Below are 22,559 nucleotides of genomic sequence, written 5' to 3'. Positions count from 1 at the left end.
TTCCATTATTAAAAAGAGGCCAGTGATTCCATGTCTATAACTACAGATGTGTTTGAAAAGCAGAGCTATCTACTTATAACTGACAAAAGAGGAAGACTGCCAAACACAGATATTCTAGACCAGACTTTTCGAAATAGCTGTGCTGTTCATATCATACACCCTGCAAATGACTTCAAAATATCGGTACTGTCCCTTTATATTTGTGTTTACAATCACAAGAGCTTCCGGGTTAATTCGAAAGTTGAAAACGTAGCAATAGCTCCAGCAGCATAGGTAACTGCGTTTTAATCAAATATATCCAGCCACACGTTAAATAAAATGCATTTGGTAAAGAATTAGTTACAGTTATCCAGGTTAACAAACGTTAGCGCTTGTACCTATTTGCTAGCCAGCGTATAGCTAGCTAACGTTAGCATGCTAGCTATGACACTCCTGACGTACAAACCGATATTTAACGTTATTTTCAGAATTGTTCAAATTATCTAGGTTAGGGTCAGGGTTAATGGTTTGGTTGAAGTTAAGGTAATGATCAGATTGAGATTTTGGCTCGTTGGTTTGCACGTAAGAGTATCCGTATAGCCCTTCCCTTTCAACGTACATGCTTGCTAGCTACCTAATTCAACGTCAAGAAACCTGACTGGCATCCCAAACTTCAGGTTACAAGTCTCAAGTGTATGTTAGCAGTAGTAGTGAGCTATTTGTATGCTGAGGTTTTACAAGCCTACAGCTAATTTACTATCATTTCTGTACAGGATGGCTTCGTTCGGCTGGAAGAGGAAAGTGGGCGAGCGGGTGTGCAAGGCAGCGGTGCAGCAGTTTGAAGCCGCGGCGGAGAAGCCAGAGGAGGATGGAGTGGACGAGGTGGACTGGCTACATGCAATCAAGCGGCGCCGTGAAGTCCTCCTGGAGGACTGCGCTGCGAAGGGCAACAGGCTGAAGGAGGAGGGGACGGTGCTGGCACAAGAGGGCAGGTGAGGGTGACGGCTTTGTCTATGGTCCTGATGGTCTTGATTCATTTTGGCAAGAGTACCAACTTAAGATAGGTATAATGGCACATTTTGTGGACGTGTCTTTTAATGTAACATGCTGACCAGACCGGACATGTCGCGTGCGCGAGCGTCCATGTTATTCAATTATTGCACCCACACTGCTCGTGCGAGCCAACAAGCTTCTGCGACGCCAAGGGCTAAAATAGAACTCATTCCTATTTCTGACGCAGATCGCGCTGCATGTCCTGCCTCTCCCATCTCCTCATTGGTTTATAGAAGCAGGTACCCACGTGCCATCTCCTCATTGGTTATACCCATGTGGGTGATCAAAAGACTAACTGTTTTGCCAGTAGTCGTGGTAATACTATGACAGTTTAGATGCGATCACCATATAATTTAAACGATGAAAAAGCCTGGAAGGAGGAGAGATGACTAGAAATGATTCGGTTGGCCGTTTTATGTGTGGATTAATTGTCGGAGTAGAGGTCCTTGTGCATTTCAGGTAAAATAATAACTCAATGTTTATATCCCAGGACAAATTAGCTAGCAAAAGCAAGCTAGCTAAATAGGACAAATTAACGTTAGCTAGCAAGTGCAAGCTAACTAGCTAAATTGCCATACAAGTTTAATGCTTTTTGACCTGTCCCCAAATTAATGTCATTGGTTCAGAGTTTGTTTTGATATTTTAACCTGCGTGTCGTGATCGTGTTTGGTGTGGGGGGGGGGGGGCAAAATACATTTATGCGCGATAGCGCACGATGGCGCACACGCACAGCCGGTTTGGGTTCCGTGTGAGCCTTGGGCTGCATCTCATCCTAACTGCAACTAAACCTAGAGAGGGACATCATAGGACCCAGAGAGGGATGGACATAAACTCTGTGTGTGTGTTAGGGATATTAATCGGTTAGCTACTGAAAATACATTTGTGACCAACCTGCTCAAATCGGTCTTATGTAGCAAAATTTGAATTATTATTATTATTTTTTTTTACATTGGACAAAAGTAGAGACTTAGAGCTAGAAAATGGTATATCATACAGTATAGCTGATGATTAATGGGAAAGTAATTCTGCTTTTCATTCACACCCTCTTAAGCCTGAGCCCCACCCATTTCTTTAAGGATTCACATGTGTGCCAAACAACCAAAGATTTCAAGACTAAAGAATATACATATACAGTTGTCGCAGTGACATCATGAACATTCTATTGTCGACCGACATCAAACTTTTTGTTGCTATGAAAAAGTAATAACAGAAAAACTACAGGCTGCAAAACATCAGTAGCCTGGTGGTCAAAAATAGTAACTGGTGTATTTTAACACCAATAAACCCATCCGTTTTAAAAATGAATTTAGCATTTTTTTTTTTTTTAACTAGGCAAGTCAGTTAAGAAAATATTCTTTTTTACAATGACGGCCAAACCCAGACAACGCTGGGCCAATTGTGCGCCGACTCCAAATTACGGCCGGATGTGATACAGCCTGGATTCGAACCAGGGACTGTAGTGACGCGTCTTGCACAGAGATGCAGTGCCTTAGACCGCTGCGTCGCTCTGGAGCATATGTCAATCTAGCAAACCAGGCAACTAAAAGCAACTTTCTAAGCAATGTTTTGGTTCGTTTCTAGCTTGTTAGTTTGCTAGCGATCTAAAGTTAAGTTAGCTGGCTAGTCAGTTCAAATAACTTAAGCTAATTTGTGTTTATTATTACAGGAAAATAAACTCACAACAAGATCGTTATTTACAAGTTAATGGCGAGCTAATTACAGAAAATAACTTACGGTTCTGAGTTTGACGAAATAAAAGCAGGGCATTCTACCTGAGAATTTTAGAACTTGGACACTCTCGTTGGCCTAGTTTGAAGAGAGAGTTGTTTTGTACAATGCCAGAATCTTTTCCTTAGCTCTCATACTCTGCTTTCACCAGGCATTCCACTGATTTCAAAACTCTGTCCTCCAGAAAGAGGAGAGAAACACTTTTGCAGTTCTTCGTGGTATCTTTAAAAAAAAGAAGCTGCGTTAGAAAGAATTACCTACAAATACTGAGCAGCTCATGTTATAGACAGAAGCGTGCTACGTGGCAGACCAATCCGAACTCATCTCTCATCTCATCTCTCCATCCATTATCTCAGCCAATCATGGCTAGCGGGAAGGTTCCTGTCTTTTTCTGTGGCTAAACCAACTATACTCATAATTTGAACAATTTTATTCATATATACAGATGGCATAGAAGTTTGTTATTAAGGCACATGAAAGTTCACATGTTCCAGAAGGCATTTCTGCATGTTTACATTCAAATGCCTCTCCTGTGAAGTAGTGACGCGTGACATGCGCCTAGTTTCCTGAAACAAGTCACATTTGACCGGTCATGCTTATCAGTATATAGGTTTATTTGCATATTGTAGTGGAATTAAATTGGCGCGTGTATTTTCACTGGTCATCATGTATCTTACACTTGTGGATCAGAAAACCAGTCGGTATCTGGTGTGACCACCATTTGCCTCATGCAGCGTGACACATCTCCGTTGATCAGGCTGTTGGTTGTGGCCTGTGGAATTGTGTCCCACTCTTCAATGGGAAGTTGCTGGGTATGGGAAGGAACTGAAACACACTGTCATACATGTTGATCCAGAGCATCCCTTACATGCTCAATGGGTGACATGTCTGGTGAGTATGCAGGCCATGGAAGAACTGGGACATTTTCAGCATCCAGGAATTGTTTACAGATCCTTGCGACATTGGGCTGTGCATTGTCATACTGAAAAATGAGGTGATGGCGGGGGATGAATGGCTCGCCAATGGGCCTCAGCATCTCATCACGGTATCTCTGTGCGTTCATATTGCCATCGATAACATGCAATTGTGTTCGTTGTCTGTAGCTTATTCCTGCCCATACCATAACCCCACCAACACCATGGGGCACTCTGTTCACAATGTTGACATCAGCAAATCACTCGCCCACACGTCTGCCATCTGTCCAGTACAGTTGAAACCTGGATTCATCCGTAAATAGCACACTTCTCCAGCGTGCCAGTAGCCATCAAAGGTGCGCATTTTCCCACTGAAGTCGGTTACGTTGCCGAACTGCCGTCAGGCCAAGACCCTTGTGAGGACGACGAGCACACAGATGAACTTTCCAGAGACAGTTTCTGACCATTTGTGCAGAAATTCTTCGGTTGTACAAACCCACAGTTTCATCAGCTGTCAGACGATCCCGCAGGTAAAGAAGCCGCATGTGGAGGTCCTAGGCTGACGTGGTTACATGTGGTGTGCGATTGTGAGGCCGGTTGGACATACTGCCAAATTCTCTAAAACGACGTTGGAAGAGGCTTATGGTAGAGAAATTAACATTCAATTCTCTGGCAACAGCTCTGGTGAACATTCCTGCAGTCAGCATGCCATTTGCACGCTCCCTCAAAACTTGAGACATATGTGGCATTGTGTTGTGTGACAACTGCACATTTTAGAGTTGCCTTTTTCCCCAGCACAAGGTGCACCTGTGTAATGATCATGCTGTTTAATCAGCTTTTTGATATGCCACACCTGTCAGGTGGATGGATTATCTTGGCAAAGGAGAAATGCTCACTAACAAGGATATAAACAAATTTGTGCACAGATTGAGAGAAATAAACTTTTTGTGCGTATGGAAAATGTCTGATCTTTTATTTCAGATCATGAAACATGGGACTAACACTTTACCAGTTGCATTTATATTTTTGTTCAATATATTTATCACACACGCACAGCATACATAGGCTATTCTGCTCCTCAAACTAGGCTATCATCTGTCAAGGTGAGCAGCTCCTCAAAACATGTGATTTTTATAAGCCCAGTCATTGCTCAATAAATAACAATTCTAAATCCAATCGTGTGTTAAAACTGTTCATTGCACCGATTTATAAAGAGATCATATTTTTATTTTTGTCATTCGAGTGCATAGGCTATAGGCAATGGAAGGCAGGCAGGCTTCAGCTCATCATGCACCACTTTGCAATGTGAGCTTGAGGCAGTACAACTTCAAATAATGAGGCATGTCTTACGTTGCTTCAGAGTAGCCAAAATCCAACCATAGAAACGTGGAGGCAATTATTTTATAAAGACCAGCATTTCTCTCCTATTATATTGATTTTCATATCAACTTTCTTTTGTTGCCCAGAAGCCAAGTCACAATCCTAGTCATATTAACAACCCATCCTAGTTGCTATTAGATTCACCTTCTTTCTAAGTTTCTAAAGGAGATTTTTTATCTCTATCATATATGGAACCACTCGCAATAGGTAGGCTCATTAGAACTGTGTTTTCCCACAAATGGATTTTTGACAAATGTTTGAAAATGATGTTTAGTTAGCTGCTTCATTACTGGAGTTGCATGTTCAATAATAGGTTATACCGCTTTGACTGTGAGACGAAAGGCTTGCTATTGTTGCATGCTTTCATTAAAGGGTAGGAAACATGATTTTTTTTTTTTTTACTGCCAAAATAACAACACACTATGGTCAAAGACTCAGTAACTTAGTTGTAGTCACGATCTGGTTACCTTTAACTACAAACATAGTTATGTTTTAGCGTTTTTACATATTTATTAACTTATTTCCGGATAACTTTGGAACTACTCACAATGCACTATTTCTCGACTTCATATGGAGAATCGGTGCTACCTAGCTAGTTCCAGCTGGCTAACGTTGCCAACTACTTTAATGATTTTTTTCATTGGCAAGATTAGCAAATTTAGGCATGACATACCTACAACAAATTCTGATCCTACACATTCATGCATAACTGACAAAATTATGAAAGACAAGCATTGTAATGTTTTATTCCGTAAAGTGAGTGTGGAAGAGATGATAGACAATTTTTTTATAAAAAAATGACAAGCCACCTGAGTCTGACAACTTGGATGGAAAATTACTGAGGATTATAGCTGAAGATATTGCCACTCCTATTTGCCATCTCTTCAATCTAAGCCTACAGGAAAGTGTGCCCGCTCTAGTGCTGAGGGATGAATCGTTTTTTAAACAACTAATTGACCAACATTGGTTCAACTATTTCAGTTCCATTTTGTTCAGTTATTTGAATTAAATTATTAAAATAAATAATAATAATTTATGTGGGCTTAATGCACACATTTTACTGCAGTTTCTTTAGATATAAATCAGATCCAGCTTGAACTGTGCAATGTACTAGGGAGTTGTTGTTTCCAGCAGGCCAATGTTCTACATAGTTTAGTGCAGAAAACGTGATAATTAACAACAATGAGCATAATCCATTGCACAGTTACGAGTCCGTTATGTGTTTCTTTTATGCCTGCTACGTAAGAGACCAGAAGAATGCGCTGTCAGCGAGGTATTTTTACCAGGAAATACATGATCTAAGTGATTTATAGACAGTTGGTATTCAGCAGACATAAAAGTATGCCCTGTTTACTTTGAAGAACTAGGCCTATTAAAATAGTGATTTTGTCAGACAGCATAAGCAGCGGCTCTATAGAGATGAGATGATGACTTGGAATGAAGTCATCAAATAAAACAAATTTAATATAGACAACTGAAATATTTTATTAAAGTAATGTTAAGCATAATGGGCAGCTTAATGATAAGCATAATGGGCAGTAACTACCATCATGGGACATTTTTTTTATTTTTTTTATTCTTTGTTGTTACAGCATCCAACCCACATAATGTATAGTGCATTTAATGTTTAAAATAATCAAAATCGAAAATAGTGTTGTTGTTTTTTATCATTGAATTGAAACGACCTAAAAAAAATCACAAACTAGTGCCCTCAAGCCTGGAGTGAAGCAAAAGTAATTCTGCTACCCAAGATTGGCAACGCACCCTTTACTGGTTCAAACAGCCGAACAATCAACCTGTTACCAACCCTTACTAAACTTTTGGAAAAAATTGTGTTTTACCAGATACAATGCTATTTCACAGTAAACAAATAAACGACAGATTTTCAGCACGCTTATAGGGAAGGGCGTTTAACATGTAAGGGACTTACACAACTGAATGATTTGTTAAAAGAAATTGATAATAAAAAGACTGGGGGTTGTTTTGTTAGACTTCAGTACGGCTTTTGACATTATCGATCATAATCTGCTTCTAGAAAAAATTATGTATTATGGCTTTACGTCCTCTGATATATTGTGGATCGTGAGCGGGTGTTTGTTAATGGAAGCCTCTCTAACATAATACAGATAGTCAGGCATTCCCCAGGGCAGCTGTCTAGGCCCCTTACCTTTTTCAATCTTTACTATGACCTGCCACTGGCTCTGAGTAAAGCCTGTGTGTCTGTGTATGCTGATGGCTCAACACTCTACACATAACTACCACAGCAAGTGAAATCACTGCAACACTTAACAAAGCGCTGCAGTCAGTTTTAGAATGGGTGGCAAGAAATACAATACCAGTCAAAAGTTTGGGGACACCTTCTCATTCAAGGGTTTTAATTTATGTTTTACTATGTTCTGCATTGTAGAATAACAGTGAAGACATCAAAACTATGAAATAACACACATGGAATCATGTTGTAACCAAAAAAGTGTTAAACAAATCAAAATATATTTTATATTTCAGATTCTTCGAAGTAGCCACACTTTGCCTTGATGACAGCTTTGCACACTTGTGGCATTCTCTCAAACAGGTTCATGAGGTAGTCACCTTGAATGCATTTCAATTAACAGGTGTGCCTTGTTAATGCGTTTGAGCCAATCAGTTGTGTTGTGACAAGGTAGGGGTGATATACAAAAAATAGCCCTATTTGGTAAAAGACCAAGTCCATATTTTGGCAAGAACAGCTGAAATAAGCAAAGAGAAATGACAGTCCATCATTACTTGAAGACATGAAGGTCAGTCAATCCGGAAAATGTCAAGAACTTTGAAAGTTTCTTCAAGTGCAGTCGCAAAAACCTTCAAGTGCTATAATGAAACTGGTCCCGTGTGGCTCAGTTGGTAGAGCATGGCGCTTGCAACGCCAGGGTTGTGGGTTCAATTCCCACGGGGGGACCAGGGTTCAATTCCCACGGGGGGACCAGGATGAATATGTATGAACTTTCCAATTTGTAAGTCGCTCTGGATAAGAGCGTCTGCTAAATGACTTAAATGTAAATGTAAAATGTAAATGAAACTGGCTCTCATGAGGACCGCCACAGGAAAGGAAGACCTAGAGTTACTTCTGCTGCAGAGGATAAGTTCATTAGATTTACCAACCTCAGAAATTGCATCCCAAATAAATGCTTCAGACATTAAACACATCTCAACTAGAGGTCGACCGATTATGATTTTTCAACGCCGATACCAATACAGATTATTGGAGGACAAAAAAAGACGATACCGATTAATCGGCCGATTTATAAAATACATTTTTTATATATATATATATATATATAAAAAAAAATATATATATATATATATATATATATATAAAAAATGTATATATATATATATATATATATATATATATAAAAAATGTATTTTATAAATCGGCCGATTAATCGGTATCGTCTTTTTTTGTCCTCCAATAATCTGTATTGGTATCGGCGTTGAAAAATCATAATCGGTCGACCTCTAGTTGAGATGTGTTTAATGTCTGAAGCATTTATTTGGGATGCAATTTCTGAGGTTGGTAAATCTAATGAACTTATCCTCTGCAGCAGAAGTAACTCTAGGTCTTCCTTTCCTGTGGCGGTACACACACACACATTTTTGTAATAATGACAATTGCAACATTACTGAATGAACAATGAACACTTTTATTTTAACTTAATATAATACATAAATACACACACACAGCTCTGAAGTGACAATGATACTGAAGAGTCTGCTTAGGAGACAAATACTCTCAACTGTTTGAATAAAAATAGAGTTTAAGTTACCTGTGATGAATGTTGAAAACAAAAACTGTCATTTCTATATGCAGGAAATCCTATTTTAATAATGGGCATGGTAAGAATTGACGACCAAAGTGCGAGTCATAATTCCCATGACACCTTCTAGCAAAATCTGAAAAGCGGTTCCTTCATTTATTCCATAGGATATTTTTAGATTCACTTAAAATAAGGTCTGTGTTTCGTGTAGGCTTACACCACCTTTCCAATTTTATAACTGTGTAGATATCCATAGGACAAGGTAGCTCTGATCAATATTGGCTAAATATAAGCGAAGATAAAAAAAAATGTAGTGTGGATTTATGAAAATATGTTGACAAACGTAACCTTATCCTAGTGAGATTTACACGGGTATCAAAACGTCGAGGCGGTTTAAGCCTGCACGAAACACAGACCTTATTTGAAGTAGATCAAGACATTCTCTATGGAAGACATGAACGGTAAAATAACGAAGGAACCCCTTTCGAGTTCAGCCGCAAGTTATTACAGGAATTATAACGCGTCGACTATTTCTCTCTAAACCATATACCTTTGACTAATCCGGAAACTATGACCTCGAAAACAAAACGTTTATTCCGTTCCGTATTTTATCTAACGGGTGGCATCCATGAGTCTAAATATTCCTGTTACATTGCACAACCTTCAATGTTATGTCATAATTACGTAAAATTCTGGCAAATTAGTTCGCAAAGAGCCAGGCGGCCCAAACTGTTGCATATACCCTGACATATACCCTATACCCTGACCCTACCCTGCCCCTGAACGAGGCAGAACGTCCCTAGGCCGTCATTGAAAATAAGAATATGTTCTTAACTGACTTGCCTAGTTAAATAAAGATTCAATAAAGGTGTTAAAAAAAAAAAATTTAAATGGCAAATCGGCGCCCAAAAATACCGAAATACCGAAACTTGAAATCGGCCCCGATTTAATCGGCCGTTCCGATTAATCGGTCGACCTCTAAACTCAACATCAACTGTTCAGAGGAGACTGCATGAATCAGGCCTTCATGGTCAAATTGCTGCAACAAAAAAAACATTATAAAACGACACCAATAAGAAGAAGAGACTTGCTTGGGCCAAGAAACACGAGCAATGGACGTTAGAATGGTGGAAATCTGTTCTTTGGTCTGATGAGTTCAAATTTGAGGTTTTTGGTTCTAACCGCCGTGTCTTTGTGAGACGCAGAGTAGGTGAACAGATGATTTCCGCATGTGTGGTTACCACCTTGAAGCATGGAGGAGGAGGTGTTATGGTGTGGGGATGCTTTGCTCGTGACACTGTCTGTGACTTATTTAGAATTCAAGGCACACTTGACCAGCATGGCTACCACAGCATTCTGCAGCATACGCCATCAAATCTGGTTTGCGCTTAGTGGGACTACCATTTGTTTTTCAACAGAACAATGACCCAACACACCTCCAGGCTGTATAAGGGCTATTTGACCAAGAAGGAAAGTGATGGAGTGCTGCATCAGATGACCTGGCCTCCACAATCCCCCGACCTTAACCAAATTGAGAGGGTTTGGGATGAGTTGGACCACAGAGTGAAGGAAAGGCAGCCAACAAGTGCTCAGCATATGTGGGAACACTTGGAAAAGCATTCCAGGTAAAGCTGGTTGATAGAATGCCAAGAGAGTGCAAAGCTGTCATCAAGTCAAAGGGTGGCTACTTTGAAGAATCAACACCTTTTTGGTTACAACATGATTCCATATGTGTTATTTCATAGTTTTGATGTCTTCCCTATTGTTCTACAATGTAGAAAAGTGTAAAAAATGATTAAAATAAATAGAATGAGTAGGTTTGTCCAAACTTTTGACTCGTACTGTATTTCCAAAACCTTTTTGGTTTACTTTAATTTAGCTGTAACTTAGGTGTTGATAGCAACTGACTGAATCTCGCCGCGCATACGTAAGGTTAGCAGGCTAGTAGAGCTAACATTAGCAGGCTGGTTGGCTAGCAACCTTGCAAGCTGAGTTGTAAAATTGTATTTATAAAGTTTTTCCTTGTAAGTTGGCAGAAAATGTTATTGAAACCAGTAGTCATAAGTTCAAACGATTTGGTTAAATTTGAAGTTTTTCATTTGAAGATATTACTGTTGGCGCTTACATTATAGGAAATAGGCTGGTTTGACGGGCCCTCCATATTACGTAACACCCTGCAAATGTTTTTTGGCATTCTTTGGATTTCTGAATAGTTTTATGTAATAACTGGAATAACACAAAAGTGAGGTAACTTTGCATTGGGTGTTTTGATGTGTGTTCTAATGCAAATCCATATGTTACATTTGGTTAAGTTTATGCTTCCTACCCTTTAAGCTCTTAATGAGATATGTCCGTTACTTTTATGCATGCATAGTATTTTCTGTTGGTCATGTCATTTTACTGTTTGGGCTTTTTTTTTTTTACCGTTTGTTGACCGGTTAATGAGGGTCGGTTAGTCAGCAGCAAAATTGACCAATATGTGCATCGCTAGTGTGTGTCCATGTCAAGGCAATGTTCCATGAGATCGGACGTTCACTAATCAGATTGTTTGACAAGCTTAAGCCCAGATGCTGCAGAGTAATCCTCCGTCAACATGCTGGCCAGACGCACACACAGTCACTCTGACTGTTCTGACATTCCCTTTGGCTGGGACCCATTTTGCAACTGCCATTTTGGAACTGCTGCAGGAGTGCCTGTAAGTGACGCAGGCAGGGATTCGGGCTCCCAGCAGACTGGTGCCAGGGTCTGTGAGTGACGCAGACAGGGGTCTAGACTCTCAGCAGACTGGTGCTAGTGGTCGATGTTCCCAGCAGACTGGTGCCAGCGTTCGAGGCTCCCAGCAGACTGGTGCCAGGGCCTGTGAAGAATGGCTCTATAAAGGAAGAGCTCTCTGCCATGGATGGATCTCTCATTTAGTTAGACTGGATCTGCGCAAACATCTAAACCTGAGACCAATACAGGAAATTTACTGTGATCCTCATCAATGCTCTTGTCCCTGTTCCCTGAAATGTCAGCGAGCAGCAGCTTCTGGAAGTAATCAATTCTGGCCTTATGAGCGGGGCCTTTTTTTAAAATTATCCTTCTATTAGAATGTTATTTTCTTTTAACAGGGGTTACACAGACAACCAAACAAAGTGCACCACACAGACCAAGTACAATAAAATGAATAAGGATAGAGCAAAACATTATACAAAAAGGCAGTCATAAAAAAATATGCAAACATCACAATTATAACATGGGGCATTAATGGGAGGTTTTCTACATAGGACCACAATGGAGACCAGCTTTTCCAAAATGTGTCAGACTTCTGGTGTAAATCAAAGGTAAGTTTCTCTAGAGGTAGGATAGCAGTAGCTTGAGAAAGCCACATTCTCGCAGATGGTACTTCAGGGGTGGACCATAATAACAATATGTATTTTTTGGCTAAGAAAACAAGGGTATTGAACAGATGTTCAGAGTCAAGATCTAACACAACATTACAATCAAAGTAGAACAAATATACATTTGGTGAAAAAGCAAATTGTCTACTCAAGATCTTCTGGATGTGTAAATTAATATCATTCCAATAAGACTGGATTCTGCTACAATACCAAAAAACATGCAGGAATCAAATCAAATAATTTTATTGGTCACATACACATGGTAAGCAGATGTTAATGCGAGTTTAGTGAAATGCTGGTGTAACACAGGTCCGCTAATGTTGAATACTTATCGTTACGAGTGAGATTCCAGTAACCAATCATATTATACTATATTGCTATTGATATGTTTAAGTTCACAGCTGTTACAAATCAGCTGTCAGAAGCTGCATGATGAGCAGCTTATTTTGAGCCAATCAAAACTCAATATTCTCTTAGTCCCTCTCCTAACCTCACGTTATACACCAGTCGGCGCCAATGTGCTGATAAAGAGCTACCGCCATTCCATTAAAGAAAAACTATGTTTCAAATCGTTGAGAAGTTGTATAAAACTGAGCTAAAAAAAGAGAACTGGATATTAATACTCACTTATTTATACAAACGTGCTGTGAGGGGATTGAGGGAAAGATTGACGCCAGGATTTGGTCAGCTTTTTTGAGTATAGATTTAGTTCCACCAAGGATGGCAAGCCACCCGAACCCAGGACATCGATAGGAAGATTTGCATGCAAGATTTATTTTCCTTAGATAACACTGAAATTGCACTACCATACTACGGTGTGGTAGGATTTCTTGCAAGACATCATTGCATCATACATTGCAGTGGGATTGTTATAAGCACATGCCACACTTAAACACCTTACAGTGTTTATTGATAGGCAGTCACTCACATTTGATTCCATGTCATAGTGGTTTATAAGTCAGTATTTGTGAATTGTGTTGTGTTTTTCTGTGGATTCATGTTTATTGTATTGCTATTGAACTTTGAACATTGAAATCTGAGAGACCCTCAGATTAAGATAGTTGGGTGCACGCTAGTAAACTATAGGCAGGATATATGGCCGATATCTAAGTCTATTTTACTATTGATGTATTTCATTCATATTGAGCTCATTGTACAAATTTCACATATCAATATTTACTCAAGGTGATTAATTTTTTGTAAGTATTTTTATTTACAAAATAAATGCCTGCATTATTTTCCTAAATTATTCAATTGTGTGGTTTTCATTTCTCCCTACTGCTCAAGTAGGGAACCTAACTGGTCCAATAGAGTTTAAGCTTAAGCATACAGTAGCCCATAGTGTTAAGCAATTGTTACTTGTTACACTTGTGCTTCTAGTTCCGACAGTGCCGTAATATCTAACAAGTAATCTAACAATTCCCCAACAACTACCTAATACACACAAATCTAAAGAGGTGAAATGAGAATATGTACATTTAAGTATATAGATGAGCGATGGCCGAGCAGCATTGGCAAGGTGCAATAGATGGTATAAAATACAGTATATACAGTCATGGTCAAAAGTTTTGAGAATGACACAAATATTAATTTCCACAAAGTTTGCTGCTTCGGTGTCTTTAGAAATTTTTGTCAGATGTTACTTTGGAACACTGAAGTATAATTACAAGCATTTCATAAGTGTCAAAGGCTTTTATTGACAATTACATGAAGTTGATGCAAAGAGTCAATACTTGCAGTGTTGACCCTTCTTTTTCAAGACCTCTGTAATCCGCCCTGGCATGCTGTCAATTAACTTCTGGGCTCATCCTGACTGATGGCAGCCCATTCTTGCATAATTAATGCTTGGAGTTTGTCAGAATTTGTGGGTTTTTGTTTGTCCACCCGCCTCTTGAGGGGTTGAACACAAGTTCCCAATGGGATTCAGGTCTGGGGAGTTTCCTGACCATGGACCCAAAATATCGATGTTTTGTTCCCCGAGCCACTTAGTTATCACTTTTGCCTTATGGCAAGGTGCTCCATCATGCTGGAAAAGGCATTGTTCGTCACCAAGCTGTTCCTTGATGGTTGGGAGAAGTTGCTCTCGGAGGATGTTTTGGTACCATTCTTTATTCATGGCTGTGTTCTTAGGCAAAATTGTGAGTGAGCCCACTCCCTTGGCTGAGAAGCAACCCCACACATGAATGGTCTCAGGATGCTTTACTGTTGGCATGACACAGGACTGATGGTAGTGCTCACCTTGTCTTCTCCGGACAAGCTTTTTTCCAGATGCCCCAAACAATCGGAAAGGGGATTCATTAGAGAAAATGACTTTACCCCAGTCCTCAGCAGTCCAATCCCTGTACCTTTTGCAGAATATCAGTCTTTCCCTGATGTTTTTCCTGGAGAGAAGTGGCTTCTTTGCTGCCCTTCTTGACACCAGGCCATCCTCCAAAAGTCTTCGCCTCACTGTGTGTGCATATGCACTCACACCTGCCTGCTACACCTGCTCTGCACTGGTGGTGCCCCGATCCCGCAGCTGAATCAACTTTAGGAGATGGTCTTGGTGCTTGCTGGACTTTCTTGGGCGCCCTGAAGGCCTTCTTCACAACAATTGAACCGCTCTCCTTGAAGTTCTTGATGATCCGATAAATGGTTGATTTAGGTGCAATCTTACTGGCAGCAATATCCTTGCCTGTGAAGCCCTTTTTGTGCAAAGCAATGATGACGGCACGTTTCCTTGCAGGTAACCATGGATGACAGAGGAAGAACAATGATTCCAAGCACCACCCACCTTTTGAAGCTTCCAATCTGTTATTTGAACTCAATTAGCATGACAGAGTGATCTACAGCCTTGTCCTCGTCAACACTCACACCTGTGTGAGAATCACTGACATGATGTCAGCTGGTCATTTTGTGGCAGGGCTGAAATGCAGTGGAAATGTTTTTGGGGGATTCAGTTCATTTGCATGGCAAATAGGGACTTTGCAATTAATTCCAATTCATCTGATCACTCTTCATAACATTCTGGAGTATATGCAAATTGCCATCATACAAACTGAGGCAGCAGACTTTGTGAAAATTTATATTTGTGTCATTCTCAAAACTTTAGCCATGACTGTACATGTGATATGAGTAATGTAAGATATGTAAACATTATTGAAGCGGCATTATTTAAAGTGGCATTGTTTAAAGTGACTAGTGATCCATTTATTAAAGTGGACAGTGATTGTGTCTCAATGTAGGCAGCAGCTTCTCTGAGTTAGTGGTTGCTGTTTAGCAGTCTGATGGCCTTGAGATAGAAGCTGTTTTTCAGTCTCTCGGTCCCAGCTTTGATGCACCTGCACCTTGCCTTCTGGATGGTAGTGGTTTAACAGGTAGTGGCTTGGGTCGTTGTTGTCCTTGATGAGCTTTTTAGCCTTCCTGTGACATCGGGTGCTGTAGGTTTCATTGAGGGCAGGTAGTTTGTCTCTGGTGATGCGTTGTGCAGACTACACCACCCTCTGGAGAGCCTTGCGGTTGAGGGCGGTGCAGTTGCCGTACCATGCTGTGATACAGCCCAACAGGATGCTTTCGATTTTGCATCTGTAGAAGTTTGTCAGGGTTTTGGGTGACAAGCCAAATTTCTTCAGCCTCCTGAGGTTGACGAGGCGCTGTTGCGCCTTCTTCGCCACGCTGTCTGTGTGGGTGGTCCATTTCAGTTTGTCCGTGATGTGTACGCTGAGGAACTTAAAACTTTCCACCTTCTCCACTGCTGTCCCTTCGATGTGGATCAGGGGTGCTCCCTCTGCTGTTTCCTGAAGTCCACGATCATCTCCTTTTGTTTTGTTGATGTTGAGTGAGAGGTTGTTTTCCTGACACCACACCACGAGTTCCCTCCTCCCTGTAGGCTGTCTCGTCGTTGTTGGTAATCAAGCCCACTACTCTTGTGTCATCTGCAAACTTGATGATTAAGTTGGAGGTGGGTGGGTGAACAGGGAGTACAGGAGGGGGCTGAGCACGCACACTTGTGGGTCCCCAGTGTTGAGGGTCAGCGAAGTGGAGATGTTTCCTACCTTCACCACCTGGGGGCGGCCTGACAAAGTCCAGGACCCAGTTGCACACGGCGTAGTTAAGACCCAGGGCCTCCAGCTTGATGATGAGCTTAGAGGGTACTATGGTGTTGAATGCTGAGCTGTAGTCAATGAACAGCATTCTTATATAGGTATTCCTTTTGTCCAGATGGGATACGGTGGCACTGTATTATCCTCAAAGCGGGCAAAGAAGGTGTTTAGTTTGTCTGGAAGCGTGACGTCTGTGTCCAGACCTCTTTCCATGGTTAAATGCGGTGGGTCGTGCTTTCAGTTTTGCGCGAATGTCGCCATCCATCCACGGTTTCTGGTTAGGGTAGGTTTTAATAGTCACGGTGGGTACAACATCTCCAATGCACTTCTTTATAAACTCGCTCACCGAGACAGCGTATAAGTCGATGTTGTTCTCTGAGGCTGACCGGAACATATTCCAATCCGCGTGATCAAAACAATCTTGAAGCGTGGCTTCCGATTGGTCAGACCAGCGTGGAATGGTTCTCGTCACTGGTACATCCTGTTTGAGTTTCTGCCTATAAGACGGTATGAGCAAGATGGCGTCATGGTCGGATTTGACAAAGGGAGGGCTGGGGAGGGCTTTGTATGCATCGCGAAAGTTAGAGTAGCAGTGATCGAGTTTTACCTCTGCGCGTAGTGCAATCAATATGCTGATAGAGTTTAGGTAGCCTTGTTCTCAAATGTGCTTTGTTAAAATCCCCAGCTCCAATAAATGCAGCCTCAGGATATATGGTTTCCAGTTTACAGAGTCCAGTGAAGTTCCTTGAGGGCTATCTTGGTGTCTGCTTGAGGGGGAATGTACACAGCTGTGACTATAACTGACAATAATTATTTTGGTACATAAAATGGCCGGCATTTGATTGTAAGGAATTCTAGGTCGGGTGAGCAGAAGGACTTGAGTTCCGTATGTTGTTATGGATTACACCATGAATCGTTAACCATGGAGCATACACCCCCGCCCTTCCTCTTCCCAGAGAGGTGTTTATTTCTGTCGGCGCTATGCGTGGAGAAGCCCGGTGGCTGAACCGATTCCAACAACATATCCCGAGAGAGCCATGTTTCCATGAAACAGAGAATGTTACAATCTCTGATGTCTCTCTGGAAGGCAACCCTTGCTCGAATTTCATCTACCTTGTCAGGAGACTAGACATTGGCGAGTAGTGTACTCAGGAGCGGTGGGCAATGTGCACGTCTACGGAGCCTGACCAGGAGGCCGCTCTGTCTGCCCCTTCTGCAGCGCCGTTGTTTTGGGTCGGCTTCTGGAATTAGACCCATTGTCCTGGGTGGTGGTCCGAACAGAGGATCTGCTTCGGGAAAGCCGTATTCCTGGTCGTAATGTTGGTAAGTTGACATTGCTCTTATATCCAATAGTTCTTCCCAGCTGTATGTAATACGACTTAAGATTTACTGGGGTAAAAATGTAAGAAATAATACATTAAAAAAATTATAATAATACTACATAGTTTCCTAAGAACTCAGTGAGGCGACCATCTCTGTTGGCACCATCTTATGTGAGTAGGATTCTCTCTTGAAGGTGCCAGTATCCTGTTCACATTTAAAACATAAATGTGATGCATTGGAGAACATTCTGTGTAGGCGGACAGGTGTAAAGTAGGTTCTATGAAAACATTTGAAATGTAGTTATTGTATGCTTATGGAGGTGAATTTGGGGTTGACCATTTCGCATTCTTCCTCAACAAATGTATGTCCAAAGTCTCTCTCCCAAACTTCTCTCAACGCATAATAGGATGAGGCACTTATGTTCAATGAAATAGAATATATGTCGAGATTAAACCTCCGAACAGTAGGATTCGTAAATAGTTTTTCAACTTCAGTAATTTGAAAATGTAGTTTATCGACTTTCTTCTGACCCTCTATGAAATGTCTAAGTTGTAGGTACTTAAAAAAAATCTTTGTTTGGGGTGTCAAACTCAGTTTTTATATGTTGGAATGATGTAAGAATGTCCTGAGTAAATAAAGTCATAAGGTCAGCAATACCCTTCGTCTTCCAATCCTGAAGTCCAATAATACTTAATCCAAATCTGGATTAAGGGCAATCGGTGACCGGAGTGATATATGGTCTGGAATCTGCAAGTACCTCCTTGCATCTTTCCAAGCTAAGAGTGTACTGTAAAATTGTCAGATAAGGCCTGGATCTTTTCAAAGCTATTAATAAATGGTAAGGAAGCTAATGCTCTTGGATGACATGCTATTGATTCCATTCCAACCCAAAGTGAGTGGTGTCTGTCTAGGCACCAACTAATCATGTGCTTGATCAGCCATCTGTATGCTGTGCATTGACTTCCCAGCTAGGGCAAATAAAAGTTACTCACGTTCATGTCCATACACTGACAATGTGTGCACCCTAATAACATAACTAGCAACCTTCACCGATCTGGGTTCTGTGCTGCTGTAGAGTGGATATTGTCCCGGTAGAAAGTGAGCACAGACTGGGGGTCGTCAAATGTGTGGCTAGCCCCCTAGAAAGTAAACCTCAGTTTAGCCGGTTGTATCAGGCCAAATCTGACTCCTGCCTTGTGAAGGTGGGCCTTCATTAAAAGTAGGTGGGCCTTCATTAATCCACTTGCCATTGTAGTTCAGTTGTTCTCTTTCGCGGGACGTCCAAATAATTATCTCTTTGGTCTAGAAATAATGTAGGCAGATGTAGGCATTGCTCTGGGAGGGCGACCAGGCTGTGGTTTTGCTGCTAGAGTGCGGCCCCCTGTCTGACTGGGGGCCTGTCAGACATCCCTCCCAGAAGACGTCTTGCAGGAAAGAGGCCATGAACTCGGTAGGATTGCGCCCTTCCATCCCTTCTGCGATTACGACCACATGTATGTTCTTTCTCCGGGAACGGTTTACCTGTTCATCTAGACTAACCTTTAGCTTAACGTTCTCGGAGGTAAGCTCGTAAATTTTGGTCTCCTATTCGTTAAGCCGGTCAGCGACGTTTCCATATCCTTTATTTTGGGGGTTTGTGTCGCGATAGTTGTTTGTAGTGTCGCCATAGTTGACTGGACTTCGGTCATAATTTCAACTCCTAGATTTGACACAGAGGAGCAAGGTTTGGTCATGAAATCAGAGCGTAGTGTAGCCATTTCTGCGCAGATGGTAACTAGCATGTCCATAACTTTAGCGTCCTCCATGTTGTTGCTGGTCTTCGTTGTTTTCTTGTTTACCATTTTGTATCGTTTTCCTGGTTCCAGACATATCCAATAATGCCACACGAATGTGGCTAGAGTCAGTAGGTGTGGAAAATGTGTTCTTGTTTTGATACTTTTAATGTTTTAACCTTTTAACTATCAGCCCTTCGTGGAGAGGCCTCAGAACACGTCTTTACGTAGCCATGTTGAAACCGCACCCGAGCGTGGCCTTTTTGAGGACCAACCAAAGTGCTGCGTTTCCAAATATGTCCAGAGGAGGGAGCCATTCAACTGGGAAGGCTCTCAACTACTTTATAATGGAAAGGTTGGCAGAAATGAATATTCAGCGCCTTTGGAAAGTATTCAGAACCCTTCACTTTTCCCACATTATGTTACATTACAGCCTTATTCTAAAATGGATCAAAAAAAATCTGCAATCTACACACAATACCCCATAATTACAAAGCAAAAACTGGTTTTTAGAAATGTTTGCAAATTTATAAAAAAAAAATAACAAATGTGTACCTTTATTTACAAAGGGTATTCTGACCCTTTGCTGTGAGACTCGAAATTGAGCTTAGGTGCATCCTGTTTCCATTGATCATCCTTGATGTTTCTACAACTTGATTGGAGTCCACCTGTGGTAAAGACTCTTCCTAGAGCTTGACGCCTGGCCTTGGTCAGGGAGGTAACCAAGAACCTGATGGTCACTCTGACAGAGCTCTAGAGTTCCTCTGTTGAGATGGGAGAACCTTCCAGAAAGACAATACCATTATGCAGTATTGTGTGTAGATTGATGAGGATTTTTTTTTAAATACATTTTTGAATAAGGCTGTAACGTAACAAAATGTGGAAAAAGTCAAGGGGTCTGAATACTTTCCGAATGCGCTGTATAACTCCTATATTGATGAATGCGCTGTATAACTCCTATATTGATGAATGCGCTGTATAACTCCTATATTGATGAATGCGCTGTATAACTCCTATATTGATGAATGCACTGTATAACTCCTATATTGATGAATGCACTGTATAACTCCTATATTGATGAATGCACTGTATAACTCCTATATTGATGAATGCACTGTATAACTCCTATATTGAATGTGTCCCAGTGGCATCCTAAATCATACGCTTTTGACGTCAATAACATGTTTTTCATATTTGATCCATTAACCCTTTTTAATCATTCTCCAAATAAATAGGGTAACCATACAGTAGGCTACCAAAAGTTTTTGAGTGGGATTTTAATCCTACCTAGGTTTAGAGGGACGCTTGAAAGGTTTTCTGTCAATAGCAGCAATGACGTCTTTTCTGACCCCCTTGGAGAAAGACATTTAACCCATTCATGTCAATAACGGAAATGTATCATTTCATTTTGTGTATTTGTTCTCTGACCTTACTGATGGTACAATCTGAAGACATTTTTTAAATCAGCCAAAGCGTTCGTCTACAATGTGAGTTTTTGATATTGTACTGTATTTAGTCTCGAAACAAGGGGTTACTGTTTTTTTACACATTTAAAGGATCAAGTTATGTGAATACATGTTCAAATAGTCAGATCTTAATTTTTTTTTTTGTCAAATTATTGGCACTCTTTATTAAGATGAGCAAAAAATACTGTATAAAATAAATAATACAAATACTGCGTTATATTGTATGTAAAAAAAATAGATATACATAAAAGGACAATTTGCTCAGTATCAATAAAAAAGATAGGGGCATCCATGTTTTCAATACTCCAGCACCTTCACATTGCGAGGATAATGAAACTGAGCCTTTTTCTCTTAATGTTTAATGAGATTGGAGAACACATTGGGAGGGTCTTAGACCATTCCTCCATACATAATCTTTCCAGATCCTTGATATCCTTAGCCTGCACTTATGGACTGCCCTCTTTTTAATTCAAACCACAGGTTTTCAATGGGGTTCAAGTCCGGAGACTGAGATGGCCATTGCAAAATGTTGATTTTTGTGGTCAGATGACATGAAGATGGAGCTCTTTGGCCACACACAGCGGTAGTGGGGTTTGCGTCAAAAAACAGAAACATGTGCAGAAAGTACCTCAGAAAGTACCTAAAATATGATGGTGGATCTTTGATGTAGAGCTATTTTGCTTCCACTGGTCTTGGTCACCCTTGTTAAAGGGGCAATCTCCAGTTGCTACATACATTTTTGGACTTGTGAATTAATTATATGTACACATTGATGCTTGAATATATACTGAACAAAAATATAAACACAACATGCAACAATTTCAAAGATTTTACTGTTGGTAAAATGGTCTAAGATCTCCAACTCATAAAACATTTTAGAAAAAGGCTCAGTGTCGTTATCATCGCAAGAGGAGAGTGCTAGATGCTGAAAAAAGGTGACAATACTTTAGATTTTTATTACATGTGAACATATGATTTGAATGAAAAGTATTTTAATAAACATGAAAAGGTGAATGTAAGAAGCTCTCATCATTTCAAATAGGCAACATGTCATATTAAACAGCATATAAACACTCTAAATAGACAGGGAGCCTAAGAAGGAACGAAAAATGTTTTATTTAGGCTATATTATTTCAATTATTTTAAGGCTATAGCCTACAATGATAACAAATGCGATTTCTCCCGCGTTGGATAAGGGTAGCTGTCCGTGGTTTTGAAACACATCAGTGCGCTGTTGAATTGGCACTGCATCTCAGTGCTAGAGGCGTCACTACAGACCCTGGTTCGATTCCAGGCTGTATCACAACCGGCCATGATTGGGAGTCTCATAGGGCAGCACACAATTGTCCCCGCGTCGTCCGGGTTAGGTTTTGCATGGGGTAGGCCGCCATTGTAAATAAGAATTTGTTCTTAACCTACTTGCCTTGTTAAATACAATAAATGTTGCTATGAGTATAATAACAAAGTTAACCAGCATTTTGGTGTTGAGAACAATGCGGCGGCGGCAGCGGTAGGGTTGGGAGACGAGAAAACGGCCCTTGCCTTAATTGTCTAAAAAATGTCAGGAGAGAGGAAACCCCAACTTAATTTGGTCTTTAATCAATAGTCTAACTCTTAAATGTGCCTGGCTTTAGAAATCATCCATATATAACTAGAGAAATAACACATCCTGCTTCTGTTGCCTGTTT

At 40.7% G+C, this 22,559-nt stretch overlaps 1 protein-coding gene across 2 annotated transcripts in view; it reads left to right on the top strand.

The window, feature by feature from the left end:
* The first annotated feature begins 209 nt into the window (after positions 1–209).
* LOC120025751 (tetratricopeptide repeat protein 33-like) overlaps positions 210–22,559 on the top strand; it is a 59,957-nt gene continuing 37,607 nt past the window's right edge. Inside the window, exons 1-2 of one of the 2 annotated variants that reach the window (XM_038970363.1) lie at positions 210–273; positions 753–971. In XM_038970363.1, the coding sequence (XP_038826291.1) occupies positions 754–971 (218 nt within the window). In that variant the 5' untranslated portion in view covers positions 210–273; position 753. Of the gene's footprint in view, positions 274–489; positions 673–752; positions 972–22,559 lie in introns of those variants that run through there. The other variant, XM_038970364.1, reaches the window with a different exon arrangement.

The sequence above is a fragment of the Salvelinus namaycush genome, chromosome 31 (assembly GCF_016432855.1).
Source record: "Salvelinus namaycush isolate Seneca chromosome 31, SaNama_1.0, whole genome shotgun sequence".
Taxonomy (NCBI): domain Eukaryota; kingdom Metazoa; phylum Chordata; class Actinopteri; order Salmoniformes; family Salmonidae; genus Salvelinus; species Salvelinus namaycush.
The sequence above is the reverse complement of the archived record's forward strand: the minus strand, read 5'-3'. Positions and strand labels throughout refer to the sequence as shown.